Raw genomic sequence first — 13,387 nt, 5'->3', positions numbered from 1 at the left:
AAGACCGGCACTCGGTTAAACAATAAAATATAGAGAGGTGGGAGAAAAGGGATGAGCCAAAGGTAGCTTAGAAATTCTCAGGCTTCCCCTGAAAGCCTCAGCTCAGAACCGAGGGCCCCAAGGGAAGACGGCACACCCAGGCATCACTCCTCCAGACCCACTCGTCGAAGCACCTGGCTTTCCGGGGAGAATCTCTGGGGAGCCTCCGGCAGGCCCAGCAGGACCCCGTGTCGGCGCCAAGTCTGCCCTGGATACCAGGGGCCGCGGGCGCGGCGGGAGCCCCTGCTGTGGCGGCGGCGGTGGCCTCGCCCCTCGCGGCGGGTAGGAGACCCAGCCGTCTGCGGCGCTTCCTCCCGGGAGACAGGGAAGCAAGAGGCCGCGGGCCCCGGCGGGCTCGCTTCGCTTCCCCGGCGGGGCTCCGGGCCGGGTGGGCCCAGCTCGCGGTCCTCTCGTTGTGTCTCGGCTTTCTTTCTCTTCCGTGCGAGGCGCTCGCCGGACCACACACACGCACACCAACTCGGCCAGGCCGTGAAGTGCCCCGGCGACGGGCACCGAGGCCCGCGGCTGACCCCGAAGCCTGACTTCAGGCCCCGAGGAGTCGCGCTCCTCTCCGGGCTGGCGACGCGCAGGCCCCGCGGCGGCGCCTCGGACCTTCCCGCGGCCCCCAGCGCAGCGCCCTGAGCCCGGGCGCGGCCAGGGCCGGCGAGGCCTGAGGTCTAGGCCGAGGGGGGCAGGCTGGCTCGGCGGAGGTCCACGGCTCCGACCCCAAGGAGAGGGGGAACCGCGAGGACCGGAGCCTTAACGTCGCCCCTGGATGGCCTGCGGGCCGTGAGTGGGGCCCAGAGGCCGGCACCAGCCTGGACTTGGACTTCGGTCCCCGCTCGGCCCCCCGGGGCAGGGATGCTTTCCTGGCTAACTCCGATTGGGCCGTCAAGGTTTAGAAACCATCGCTCCAGTATTTTGCGGTGGATTCCGCGGAGGGCGCAAGCTGCTCTTCCACCCCTCGGCGCCACGTTCTCGCTGTCCTACTCAGGGCCTCCCCCGGCCTCCGCCTTCCGCCGAGGCTGTGCGGGGCTGAGGGTGGGGACACCCCCAGGAAAGGTGAGGTTAGAGGGAGCCAACTGGGAGAGGCGTTAGGAAACTGACCATTATCTGAAACTCAACAGGTTTTGAAAGACGCAACTTAATTGACTTGATTGAATTTCTCTTATCTAGGAAGGGAAGAGACACTCCCAAGGTGAAATACAAAGGGCCAAGAATCTTTGTGGGAAAGATAAAGGTTTGGGGCAACAAATCTTTGTAAAGCAAACTACTCCACCCTCACCTCCGCCTCCCCCAAATTAAGATTATCTTGCTATTTCCCGTCATTGCTAATTGCCAATATGCAGTTGATGTAGCTCTCTGATCCTTTGGAGGGTGGCGTCATTTAACACTAAGTATCATCAGGATTGGGCTTAACTTTATTAAACCTAGTCTTGACTAGGAGTGATCAGAAAACTCTCTGGATGTCTTGAAAGCAGCGCCTGCTCTCCTCCGCCTTTCCCTCCCTCTGTTACCTGCGGTCAGGGGGGAATTCATTTCTACTTTGCCTTCAATTCAAAGGGATTTAACTGCGTGGTCTGTTCAACAGAGTTGTGCCAAGGTGATAGAAAAATTTCAGAGGTGCTTAGCACCTTTTCCTAACCTCCTCCTTTTAAAAGTATCAGGAGAGAAACTGCTAACTGCGTTACTTGCAGAGTAGCCTAGCTATTGTTAGTCTTATTTTAAAAGAGGGTGATCTTTTCCCTTTGTGGGGTATCCTGAAAACTGAAGGCAGTGTGAGAAATTACTTTGGGTCTGTCTGCTTTACTGTTGTATGAAAACAGCTAGAAGAGTTAAGACCCAGAACCTGGAAAACCATAAAGCAAATTCTCTCTCGGCTGGATTTCACTTCGGTGTAAACTACAGTAGGGTGAATGTTACAGTAGGTACTGGAAAATCTTGCCATTAAGTTTTGCCTTGAGTAGTAGGTAAAAACAATTGCGTTTTCTTTAGAAGTAAAACAAAAACAATTTACTTATTAGGCAAGATGGTGTCAAGTTCAAGAAAGCATGGGCAGCCAAGGACTGGAAAATTAGCCAGAAAACAAAACGGTTGCAACTGCTAACCTTCATTTAAATAGTACTGTTAAGAGTCAATCAATTTTGGTTAAACGTAAGAGTGTAAGTTTAAAATGGAAATTAAATATTGCTTTAACCTGAGGAGCGCCATAATCGTTGGCCCATTTGTCTTTTCTGGTAATTGGCTTACAAAACGCAAGTACTACTGAGAAAGGGACCTGGTTTTTTTCCCTCAGCACTTTCTTAAAAAGAAAAAAGAAAAAAACTGATGAACCTGCCTTATGTTCAACTACTGAAATTATAGGTTTTAAAACTTTTCTGAAACTCTTTTGTTCAGAAATCATTTCTGCCTGAATTGCTTTCAGATTCTGATTACATTCCCTCTCATGTTTACCTGATTTTTTTTTTTTTGGAAGTTAAAAAAATAAAATCTCCTTAATCAAATAAATAAGGGAATAAAAACACAGAATTTTTATCATTCTCATTTTCTCTGTGGTACTACAGTTCTTCCCTTCTTAGTTTAAAAAAAAAGAAAAAGATCTATGTTAAAACATACTAATAAAGTGACTAAGAGACTGTTAGGGTATGCAGTAGGGAGGGAAAGGCAAAGAGAGCAAGATCCTAATGACAGGCTCTCTATATTCAATTTCAGAGCAATCCCGATGAAAGTCTCAAAAAGTTTACATACCACATAGGCATTTGTGTCGAGTTCATCTATAGATTAAACCCCCAAAATTTAAAAATAAAGTTTGCTCTCTGACCTAAGAAAAACATGTTTTGGGCAGGAGAGGCTGAAATGTGGGCTTGTTGATAAATAGTAGTATAAAATTAAACTGGACCCAACGTTGTGCTAGAACCATTTTAATATAATTATACATATCTGCCAAATCCAGGAAGGTTTATGCATATATACCTTTTCCAGTTAACATCTGCAAGCAGAAACAACAATGACCTCAGTTTATAAATTCATCAGGGTCAGAGCAATTGACCAATGTCTCTTTACTGCTGGGCTTACCAACAGTAAATTACAGATGAATTGGTGTCCTTTTTTTCTCTTCTCTCACTCTCCTTGTCCAGAGACATTTTGTTGTAAAGGTTCAGTGCAGCTCACCTCCAGCCAAAGGTAATCTTTTTAGATAAGTACTCAGTTGCTCTGAATTTTGCTTATAATTATAACCTATTTAATCACAGAAGAACCCCTGCAGAGGTGGAGTTCCAGGTTGCATACAATAACAGGAGATCACAGTTTTGAAGTCTAGCACAGATTAAAAACCACAGATGTACCATTTATATAAGACACACACTGATTGTCTCTTAAACTACATATTGACTCCTTATGAACATTATTTTTTAAATAAAGTAGTGCATCTAGGACAATCAGTCACACAATTCACACAGCCCTGAAAAGGTTTTCAGTGCCAACTAACAGTTGGTCATGAAATGTGAGTGAGCTTGAGACAATGTCCATTCCTAAGATTCAACCAAGGATTGGCTAAAACATTGGAACACCTCTGCTTAAGAAGACTATGTCCTTCCCTCCTTTCCCTCACAATTTAGTATTGTTTGTTTTTGGTGGTATTTGGTTGCACATGGCTAGAATGCTTTTGATCACTGAGAATCAGGAAAACCAATGATCTAAACCTATAACAGGATCTTAAGTAGACTGGTTTGTCCATTTCAGGTTGCTGGTTGCTGGGCCCCTCTAAGGACCTCCGTTTTTCCTTCTATGCCTCTCGGAACATTTGATCAGAAGATGAGTCTGAGCATCATCCCATCTAACTCTTTTAACCAATGCCTGGCTAAAACTGGAATGTCCAGCCCAGTATATTTTAAAATCACCCACAAAAAGAGGTTCTAGAGGTCTTCACAAAACCTGGAATTTCCATGAGGATGTCTGATCTTTATAATCCAAGCAGTCAGCATTGAAGTTAAGCTTCCAGGAGGCAGTTTGGTCCTTATAATCCAAGCAATCAGTGGTTGAGTTAAAACCCAAGCTTGAAGCTCCATATCCCTGGGTGGAAAGAGAAGCTGGGGACTGATTGAGATGGCTGGTAACTGCATTGGTACCCATGGGGCTGAGTGTAGCCCCTGGTCCGGGAAGCTGGTGATGCATAGGGGTCAAATAAGATCCACAGTCCATGCCCCCAAAGTAGGAAGTTGAGCCAGCATATCCTTGACTATAACCTGAAGCCTGCGTATAGGTCATGGGATAGGACCTCTGCATGCAGGAAGAGGAGGTGGACAAGGGATCTGACAGTGGGGAGATGGAAGCTGGGCTCCAGATAGACACAGGAGCACTGCTGCTGGAAATGGCCGGGACTGAGGTGCTAGAGGGGGGAGTGAACTGGCCACTTGTTCCACTCTCTGAACTCACTTCCCGAGCTGGAGATGTCTTCTTTTTGGCAGGTCTCACTTTGTTTTGACCTCCATTCTGTTGCTGCTGCTGCTGTTGGCGGCACTTAGCTCTTCGATTCTTAAACCATACCTTGAAAGGGAAAGAAATTTCTTTAACGTGGTTTCAGCAACTCATTAAGAACAAGAGTGGCTCCCAGATTATCATCTGTCCTACCTGGACAGATGAGGAAACAGACCATCTCCTGCCACTGAAAACCTATTCTATAGTACTCTCACATATGCTCCTGGAATTGTAAGAAAGTTGGGGAAAGCACTTGACCCTTCTTTACTCCTAGCCCAGAATAAAATTTAAGATAATCACCCAAATCATATAGCTAAAAATTCTCCACCTCAGTTTCCTATCACCTTGAATACACACATACACATAGACCCAGCTGTATTTTGGAACACTCTCACAATGGACTAGAAGGTATCTATGACTTTTAGAGGAAAACACAAGGGAGGTTATACAATTCTGTTTTTGCATGCCAACAAGAACTGCCTAAATGCAAATACTTCTAGGGAGCAACTGCAAATATGGAGGCTGGTTCCATTACTCTACTTTTTTTATCTCCTAGAAAGACTCACTTACGAAAAAAAGCTCCAAGGATAAATTGATCCTGTTGAGGAAGGCGGTCTGAAAACCACTATTTGCAGAAACCTTCTTTATGGAAAGCGGAGTGACTTATATGTTCTGCTTGGAGCTCAAGGGCAGACTTCTGTCCTAGTCTCCAGTCGGAGTCTGTGCCTTCAGGGTAGGGCCACTCGACACATAGATTCAGTTTCCTGTACTAGTTCATTGGCGTGTCAACTTAAGCCTCTGCCTGCAACTTTGAAAAACTCTTTTTACCAGCCCTATTCATGTTCTGTAATGAAGGACCTGTGTGTGGTGTGTGGAGGCGGCTTATCAGAGAAACTACCAGCATTTTCTGGCAACAATTCCTCAGTTGTCCTCTTCAATGAGTTCTCCATATGGATGTCCTAACTGTGGTAAAAACGGTGCCACCAAGGCAGAGTACACCACCACTAACCATTCAGTCATTTTCTTTCAGTGAAGACTTTTGTTGAAGCCTCAAAAGTGCTAAAACGTCTTCAATCCTGCTTTGAAAAAGTCAGATTTGCAGTTAACTCTGACATGCCCTAGCTGAAGGGGAGTCTCTGGTGTGTATGTAGTTTAGCTGCTAAACATTCTTTCCAAAAACTCTATATGGGGCTTGAGTTCCAGGGAAGCTGAACTTTAAGTTCCCTTTCCAGCTTAAGGTCAAATTAAGGGGGCCTAAGGGAAAGGGGGAGCAGGTGTCACCAGGGATATTATGCAGATATTTTATCTGCTAAATGGCTCAGAGCTAGCAAATTCTGTTCAATCACTAAGAAGTCAAAGAAAACACACTTATGTAATTTTTGTGGTGACACCAGCTGCTTCTACAGCCTGGCTCTACCACCACACTGACATGTGACCTTGAGCAAGTCATTTATTTCTTCAACTGTAAAAATATTGGGACTATCCAGGAGCTAAGCTTCTTTCACCCCTAAAAGTAGATAAGAATAGGGAGGATTTAACACATAAAGGAAGGTTAAGTGTTAAAATATTATGTGACAGTCAGTACTTGAAATCTGCCAAGGCTGGGTCTCAGTAGGCCAGGGACCCAAGAGTTCTAGGACTGTGCTCTATCACTGCAGCTACGTTGCCAGTTTTACTTTGCAACTTGAGCCTCCAGACCCTTGCTTATAGGATTGGGTGGGGGTGGGGAAACAGAAAGGAGCTCCAGGAGAAATCAGGCTCTCAAGGAGCTTGGCCTCCTGTGGAGCATTTAGTTTCAAGCCTTCCTTTGGTCATTTCACAGACCTGGGACTCGCCTGGGTCCTTAACACTAAACCTTGCTTGGGCGAGGGGTGGCATGGTCAGGAAGGATGGGTCTGTCTCCATCTGCCCTACCTGCACCCTGGACTCAGGCAAGTTGATTTTCAGTGCCACCTCCTCCCGCATGAAGATGTCTGGGTACCGGGTCTTAGCAAACAGCGCTTCCAGCACGTCTAGCTGCGCCCGGGTGAACGTCGTCCTCTCCCGGCGCTGTTTCCGGGGGGTGGCTGCGGGACAAGAAGCCCAGGGCCCTTTAGGGTGGGGGAGCAGTTTCTCAGTCATAGCGATCTCTGCGGGTGCTCCCTCCCCACCCCCACCCCCACGCCCAGCCCCACTCTGCGGCACTTCCGTGGTCCTCCCAGTCTTTCAACCCAGAGCATAGCAATGTTCTCCCCACGCCCTCCCCGGCCTCGGCTCCTCCAGCGCACTGGAGGTACCACGGCACACATTGCCCCTTGTCGGGGAAACCACCCCCCGCCCCCACTCCTCCTGACATTGGAGATCTCTCCAGCCAGAGCGTCCCTTGGAAAGCTAACACAACAAATGAAATAAAAGACCAACAAAACAAAAACAAAAAACAAACAAACAAAAAACCGCCTCCAAAATCAACCCCTAACGCACAACACAAAAAAGTTCATTCCGTGAAGTCAAAGAATCCCCGAGGTCCCGCAGCTCGGATTTATGGCGCGAAATCTCCATCCTGCTCGATATCCTGGGTTTTAGGACTCCAAGGGCCTTTGTCCCCCTATCTTTAAAATGGGGGCGTATTTCATACTTCTTCTCTGAGGATTTTAGAAACCAGATTTGATCGGAGGCACCCGCACCCTGGGTAAATCACACCTCTAGGGATTAGCGAGTAGGGCCTGGAGGTCAGAGGGGAAGCCCCAGGCGTGACCGGGAGAATTTGTGAAAAGAAATCCGGCTTCTCCCAGAGGGTACTTCGGAGGAATCGAGGTTCGAGATGTGGGCAGGAGGGCCTCCCACCCTAAAATAAAGGCAGTAACCTTCTTCGCCCCACTGCAATGTGTGTCCCCTAGTCACTCTAATTAAGAATCAAGTGAAGTGATTTGGTGAGCAAGCGTTGTCGATCCACCTACTTGCTCCCCCTCGGGCCGGGTCCTCCTCCAGTAAATGCCCTGTGCCTCTGAGCTGCTTCTCGGACCCAGTGGGGACTTCGCCTGGAGCTGGGCCGGGGATCAGCGTAACCGCCAAGCCCGGAGCTCCGGTGTCCCATCCCCGCGGGGCGGGCGTGGGGAAGGGCGGGGCAGGAGTTCGGCGGGGCTCACTTACCCGGGTAGCCCACCGAAGGGTGCAGCAAGTCCATGCCCGAAGTGGTCAGACTCAGCCCATTTACTGCGTAAGGCGGTTGCTTAAGATAAGACATCATGCTAAGGTTGTTAGGAGGCGCAAAGTCGGCCCAAATCGGGGAGACCCAGCCGGAAGATCTCGCTTCGCTGGGAGTGGACAGAGTCAGGGTCCGTGGTGGGTGGGTTTGGAGTGGTGGAACTAAGGGCAAAGCAAACAAACAAACAGAGGTGCTGGTTTACTCCTTCGGAGGGAGCAGCTCTCCCACGTTCCAACACTAACTTAAAAAGAGCCCGGGCTACTCGGGGCAGAGGCTTTTAAAGGGCTTGCAGACCCTCCCCACATCCCCAACCCCCCAGCTTCTCGGAAACTAGAGGGGATGGAGACCAGATAAACCTGTCTTCCCCACCCCCACCCTACACTTAAAAAAAAAAAAAAGTACCCGAAGAAAGCTATTACAATCTGCCTTCCCGAAGAACAAAACCCCACGCCTTCAAATGCACACATTGCATTCCTATCCCTACATTTGCATAGGACTCATTGGCTGGCACTAGCTAATTGTCTCAAACAAAACTTGATTGGGGCCATTTGCAGAGACAAAGAACTCTTTGGCTAAATAAATAATGCTGATAACAAAGCCCATTGGAGAGAAACAAAGAAACAATTCAAGAAATCTACCTCTCCCCAGACTGTTGCCTTTCCAAGGCAGATTTTAATTATCTTAGCTTTTTACCACTTTCAACAACTTCAAACCTAAAATGTCAGTGCATTTAACATCTAAAATACCAACTTGCTAATCGACAAACTTGAGAAAACTGCTCAACCACTATTATTCCACATTTAAAGTCATTTCCAGTAATCATTTTCACCTAATTTGTAGACTGGGTAATTAAATTTTGAGGTAAGTAACAGATTTATTAGGGTTTTGGAGAATCTTGATTATATGTGTATAAAGAACTAAAGCTAAACAAACAAGTATTTAACTTTTAATCGACACCCATCAAATATTTAAACATAGAGCAAAAAAAAAAAAAAAGGAAAAAGGAAAGAAAGAAAAGTCTTCCAAATTGGCACCAGGTTTGCTAGAAATTCTGAAGTAAAGTTAGAATCCCACCAATCAGAAAATGAGAGGCCCCCTTCTACTCTGCAAGTAGAAGGGTTCGCATTTGTAGTGCAAGCCGCTTCCATGTTGATTTTGATGTGTGGAGGCTGCAGATCCTGTGGGAGGCAAATTTTCGGACTTTTGGATCCTCGGCAGCTCCAGCAGTTTCCTGTTAACTCTAGCTGCCTTTGCACATTTTAGTTTTGAAGAAAGTAGATACACAAACACCCAAAGTTGTGAAACTAATAGAATTTCTCCCTCCCTTTCAAGTTTCCTACAATCCTATAAGAAAATGAGTTGGGGGGGGTGGGGGAGAGAAAGGAAGGAAAAGAAAAGTTATTTACTTTTTTCGGCTGAGTGTCTCTCACTCCCCCAAGCCAAGGGATCTAAAATGGATGTTAATACAGGCTGGCAGTTGGCAAGTCTGGCTTTATCTTCCTAAAAGATGGCACTTATCCTGCAAGGATCTCTACTTTGCAACTTTGATACTCTGAGAATTTGCTTCAAAATGGCGGATACAAGATTAGGAGAGGTTCTTTCTTACTTTTACAAAGGTCCTACTGGGTGTTAAGGACTGTGGGTTTTCATATTTACATTGCTTAAGAGATAAAAACACAAAATTCCACAAATGGAACTAGGTTCTGCAACTTCTTCCTGATTTTAACGCAGTGCACAAAAATCATGCTTTTCCACCCTCAGATATAATTTAATATAATTTTATAAATGCCCTTCCTGGAAGAGTTTGTATTATCTCATCAGTAACATTAATCTCGTTGCTCCTACAACAAAGACTTCATGGTTTCTAATCTCTCTTCTTTTCAAGAGTTATTTGGAGGCTGTGGAAATAATATTGCTTTAAAATAGTCGTTTATTTGTTTAAATAGCCTCTAAACCAGAGTTCTTAATACAATCTCACTATGTTGGCAAGTTCTGAACTACTATAGAAAAAACTGAAATCATATCGGATGTACACATGATAAGTATGGAAGTGTTCCTTCTTACATGCAGAGCTCTCGCCCAATTAGAAATGCCTGACGCATCATACATTAAAATAGCACATTTCAACATTAAACGCGGTAACAGACAGAAAGCACCAGGACAGATACTTTTTGGAGCTCCTTTGCCCTTACCCTTGCAAAATGGCTAAAATTCTCGGATAAACTGGTTTCGCTTTTTTACTGGACTCATCTTTAGAAGAAAAAAGAAAAATCTCCAAAAACAGAACTATGAGGAACTCTCAACAGCCAACCCAGGTATGCACTCCAAAAAGGGGCCCTGGCATGGGCCCTTCCGCCTAACTTTCAAAGCCCTGCAAGGACTGACTCCTTTCTCCCTTCCTCTGCTTAGCAGAGCCCAGAAGGGAAAAAAGAAATACCTTTTCAAAAATATAAGCCTCAAAATAACTGTTCACAAGGTGGCCACTGGAAAACTCCTACCTAGAAGAACCGGCGGCGGTCGCGTGGCGAGTCCCGCAGCCGGTCGGCGCCCGCACCTCCCGGCGCAAGTGACTCAATCCGGCGTCACTGGCCGGCAGTCTCGCAGCCCGAGGTCCGGCTCCACTGCCCGCCCGGGCCTGCGTCGCCTTATATCTAACGGTCAATTCCCGCAATCTGTCGCTCCCCCACCCCCATCTACCCCTCCCGTTTTTTTTCTTCCAAGGAGCCTATCTACCAGTTGCTGTGTCCTCGCTCAATAATTACCTCGTCCGAGAATTAATTATAATAAATGTTTTCTTGATAAACTAACGAGATAATCCGAGGGGCACACGTCCCTTAATTACAGGCCGCCGTGCTCAGCTCTGCTTCTCGCCGGGGCTGATTAATTTTCTGCATGATGGAAAGGAAACAAAACTACGCGGACTGGCGACTGGCCTGGGGCTGGGAAGACAACGCAGAGGAAGAGGAGAGAAAGAAAAAGGAGACGTGTGGGCACCGCGCAAAACAGCCGGCGCGGCCCCTCTCGGGCGAACTCGAGTGAAAGTTCCTGGCCTCCGGGTATCAAACAACACTGCCACCCGTGAGGGAGGGAAGAAGAACGTGCCAGAAGGGTTGGCCTTGACTATTAATTATGGCGAGGAGAAAGCCCGGTGTTCGCTCGTAAGGAGAGGTCTGGGTGTCTGCCTCCTTTGGGGGGAGGAGTTTCCTCGGCAACTCCTCTCTGGTGCTAATAAGTCTGGTGCCCGGAAAACGTCCCGGGGTGAGCAGGAGATAGATATCCTGACCCTGCCGCTCTAGGATGGAGGGGAGAATGTCAAAGAGCAACTTCACCGTCCCCTCCCCAAGTAGTCCATCACTCCAGGCCTTCTGTCCTGCACCCCACTTGTGTCTGTAAAGGAGGAAAAAGCCAACTCGGTGGAATTCTGAAGGGGGACTTGAGTTTCAAAAATGCATCCTGAAATCGGACCGTGATTTCAAGAGTCACTTGAACGCATCACCAGCATGAAGACTTCAGAGTTTGCGGCACACGTCCCCGAGGCCGATGCCAGCTGAGAACTTCTGATGGTTCTCCTGGGCCTCAGCGCACCCCTCGAGCCCGGTCCGGGCCCGCGATACCCTTATGTCCCCAAGCCCGGGAGGGGAGCGCGCAGGTCGGTCCCGCCGCTGCCCCGGTCTGCGAACAGCCATGGGGCCGCCTTCTCCACCGGAAGGTTTCGGTCCCCGGCCCCGCCGCGGCCTGGGGCGGAGCAGGGGCCACTCACCGCCACTTTTGCCCACCCCAGGTGCGCGCGGAGGGCTGAGCCAGCAGACCCTGAACCATCCCCGGCAAAGTCACGCTGTGAAACGACTCTTCTACGCTCGCTTGGTCTCGTTGGGACCACAAAAACTACGGGGGGAGGGGAGGGTTATTGCACTCTCAGGATTTGGGGGGGGGGTGCAGGAGAAAAGGGGTATTAAGAAAAGAGAGACCTGGAGGTCTTTGGAAGAGGCCGAGAACAGAGACTGAAGCTTGATGAGCTGCTCTTTCGCTGGCGAAAAGGGGACCGACCAGAGATGCCGGCGCTCCCTGCCTCCTCGGTTACAGGCTCTGCTCTTCTTTCACGTTCATTAGGGACAGACAGGAGCTAGAACCGCGCCTGCGGCCGCCGACCGCCGAGCCAGCCGGGCTTCGGGCGCGCCGGTCCTAGGAGGCGCATGGCATTATTGTTATTATTAATTATTATTATTAATTGCTGCCGCTATTACTATCATTATTATCCATCCCTCGACCTACATCTGCATCTTTTTGTCTCGGACTCTGAAAACGTCCTTGGGACCAATCCAAATGACCCAACCACAACTGAGGGCCAAAACGCAAAGATCGCAGGGAGAAAGAAACCCAGAATGGGCGTTGACATAAAACAAAACTACAAACAAAACCCTTCCAAAACACCCTTCGTGAGACTCGCAGCGTTTGGCGAAAGCGGCGAGCCCAGGAGCGCACTCCCGTCCCTTCCTCCCACCCCTGCACTCATCTCCGGATCATAAATTTTTCGCAAGGATCGTTATTACACCTCAAAAATTTACAAGGGAAAAAATACATCAGCCTTTAGAAGAACTCCACGTTCGCAGAGGTGCATCGATCGGTCTATTGGATGTACTGGGGTGATGGTAGACAGGGGGAAACAGATACGGATATCGAGAGACAGACAAGACAGACGACAGACGAACACACTTACCTTACAGCCGCATGGGAGGTTAGAAAAAAAATCAAATTATCCTTCAAAATTCCAAATAGCCAGCTATCCTAAAAGAAATCAAGAGTATTGAGTTAGCAACCTTGCAGTCTTCACCCTTCCATAAAAAGTCAAACACAACGAAAAAAAATTTGTTTTTAAAGAACAGAAAAATGAGGAAAAGTAGCTCTAGTTCAAAACACGCGTGGGCCCCTCTGCGATACATACAAAGTAGACGTGGTGAGGGCTGCTCTAGCGATTTTTATTTCTAATAACTGTGGAGGCTGAGTTGGAGCTGAGGTCGGTTCCGCTCTCAGGGAGATTTGCTGAGAAAGCGCCTCTCTGGCAACTTTTTGACGCAAACTCTCCAACCAATGGCAGGGAGAGAATGATTGACACATCTAAGCCAGAGGGAAAATAATAAAAACACACAACAGGGGGAGGAAAACAGGCCGCTGCTGCACGGGGGGACGAGCAGGCAACAAATCCAGGCCTCCGACATTACCAGAATGTTCTTGAAAGACACTGGGCTCTGCTTAAAATATACATTATGGGCCAGAGCATGTGAACTAATTGTATAATTAAAATGATGGGCAAGGAGGCCTCTCCTTACCTACTTCTCCTCCTCTTCCTGTCTCCCTTTTACCCTCCCCCCTTTTTGTTTTGTTTTTGTTTTAGGGAAGGTGAGAAAGGGAACCCTACAATGTAGGATGGGAAGGTAAAACTATTTAAGTAAAGGCCAGAGAAGCCTGAGGGTGGGGGGGAGAACTGGTTAGCGCGTTCCGCGCCAGTAATGCGGCTGTGAATCAGACGCAGAAAGCCAGTCAGACTGAAGCTTAGAAACACCTTAAAAACACAACGACGTCTTCTCAAACAGGGTCAGACCACACCGAGGGCACCAGGAAGGGTAAAGGAAGCAGGCCTGGGAGTGAGGCTTGGGCGTGTCGGCAAGAGAGACGCGAGTCCAAGAACAA

The 13,387-nt window shown here is 48.0% G+C and overlaps 1 protein-coding gene across 4 annotated transcripts; it reads right to left on the bottom strand.

The window, feature by feature from the left end:
• Positions 1–2,131: 2,131 nt before the first annotated feature.
• On the bottom strand, positions 2,132–12,783 carry OTX2 (orthodenticle homeobox 2). 4 transcript variants are annotated; one of them, XM_033109727.1, is made up of 6 exons: positions 12,642–12,783; positions 12,417–12,484; positions 11,668–11,881; positions 7,645–7,860; positions 6,430–6,605; positions 2,132–4,584 (listed from the first exon to the last, which is right to left on the bottom strand). In XM_033109727.1, the coding sequence occupies exons 4-6, from the start codon at positions 7,739–7,741 to the stop codon at positions 3,964–3,966; spliced, it is 894 nt and encodes a 297-aa protein (XP_032965618.1). In that variant the 5' UTR covers positions 7,742–7,860; positions 11,668–11,881; positions 12,417–12,484; positions 12,642–12,783; the 3' UTR covers positions 2,132–3,963. The 4 variants fall into 4 exon arrangements, with proteins under 4 accessions (XP_032965618.1, XP_032965620.1, XP_032965619.1 ...); XM_033109729.1 differs by lacking the exon at positions 11,668–11,881 and having other exon boundaries at positions 6,430–6,581; XM_033109725.1 differs by lacking the exon at positions 11,668–11,881 and having other exon boundaries at positions 2,945–4,584.
• Between the last annotated feature and the right edge of the window lie 604 nt (positions 12,784–13,387).

Source organism: Rhinolophus ferrumequinum, chromosome 6 (genome assembly GCF_004115265.2).
Source record: "Rhinolophus ferrumequinum isolate MPI-CBG mRhiFer1 chromosome 6, mRhiFer1_v1.p, whole genome shotgun sequence".
Taxonomy (NCBI): domain Eukaryota; kingdom Metazoa; phylum Chordata; class Mammalia; order Chiroptera; family Rhinolophidae; genus Rhinolophus; species Rhinolophus ferrumequinum.
This window is presented reverse-complemented; position numbering and strand designations above follow the sequence as displayed.

What these genes read in the sequence shown, in the direction of transcription:
- OTX2 (XM_033109727.1), bottom strand. Translation starts at nt 7,741, where the DNA reads ATGATGTCTTATCTTAAGCAACCGCCTTACGCAGTAAATGGGCTGAGT. An exon ending in CCCTTCGGTGGGCTACCCGG is followed by an intron (nt 6,606 to 7,644) that starts GTAAGTGAGCCC and finishes CCCACCCTAAAG; the next exon opens with GGCCCTGGGCTTCTTGTCCC. An exon ending in TGCCTGAGTCCAGGGTGCAG is followed by an intron (nt 4,585 to 6,429) that starts GTAGGGCAGATG and finishes TTCCCTTTCAAG; the next exon opens with GTATGGTTTAAGAATCGAAG.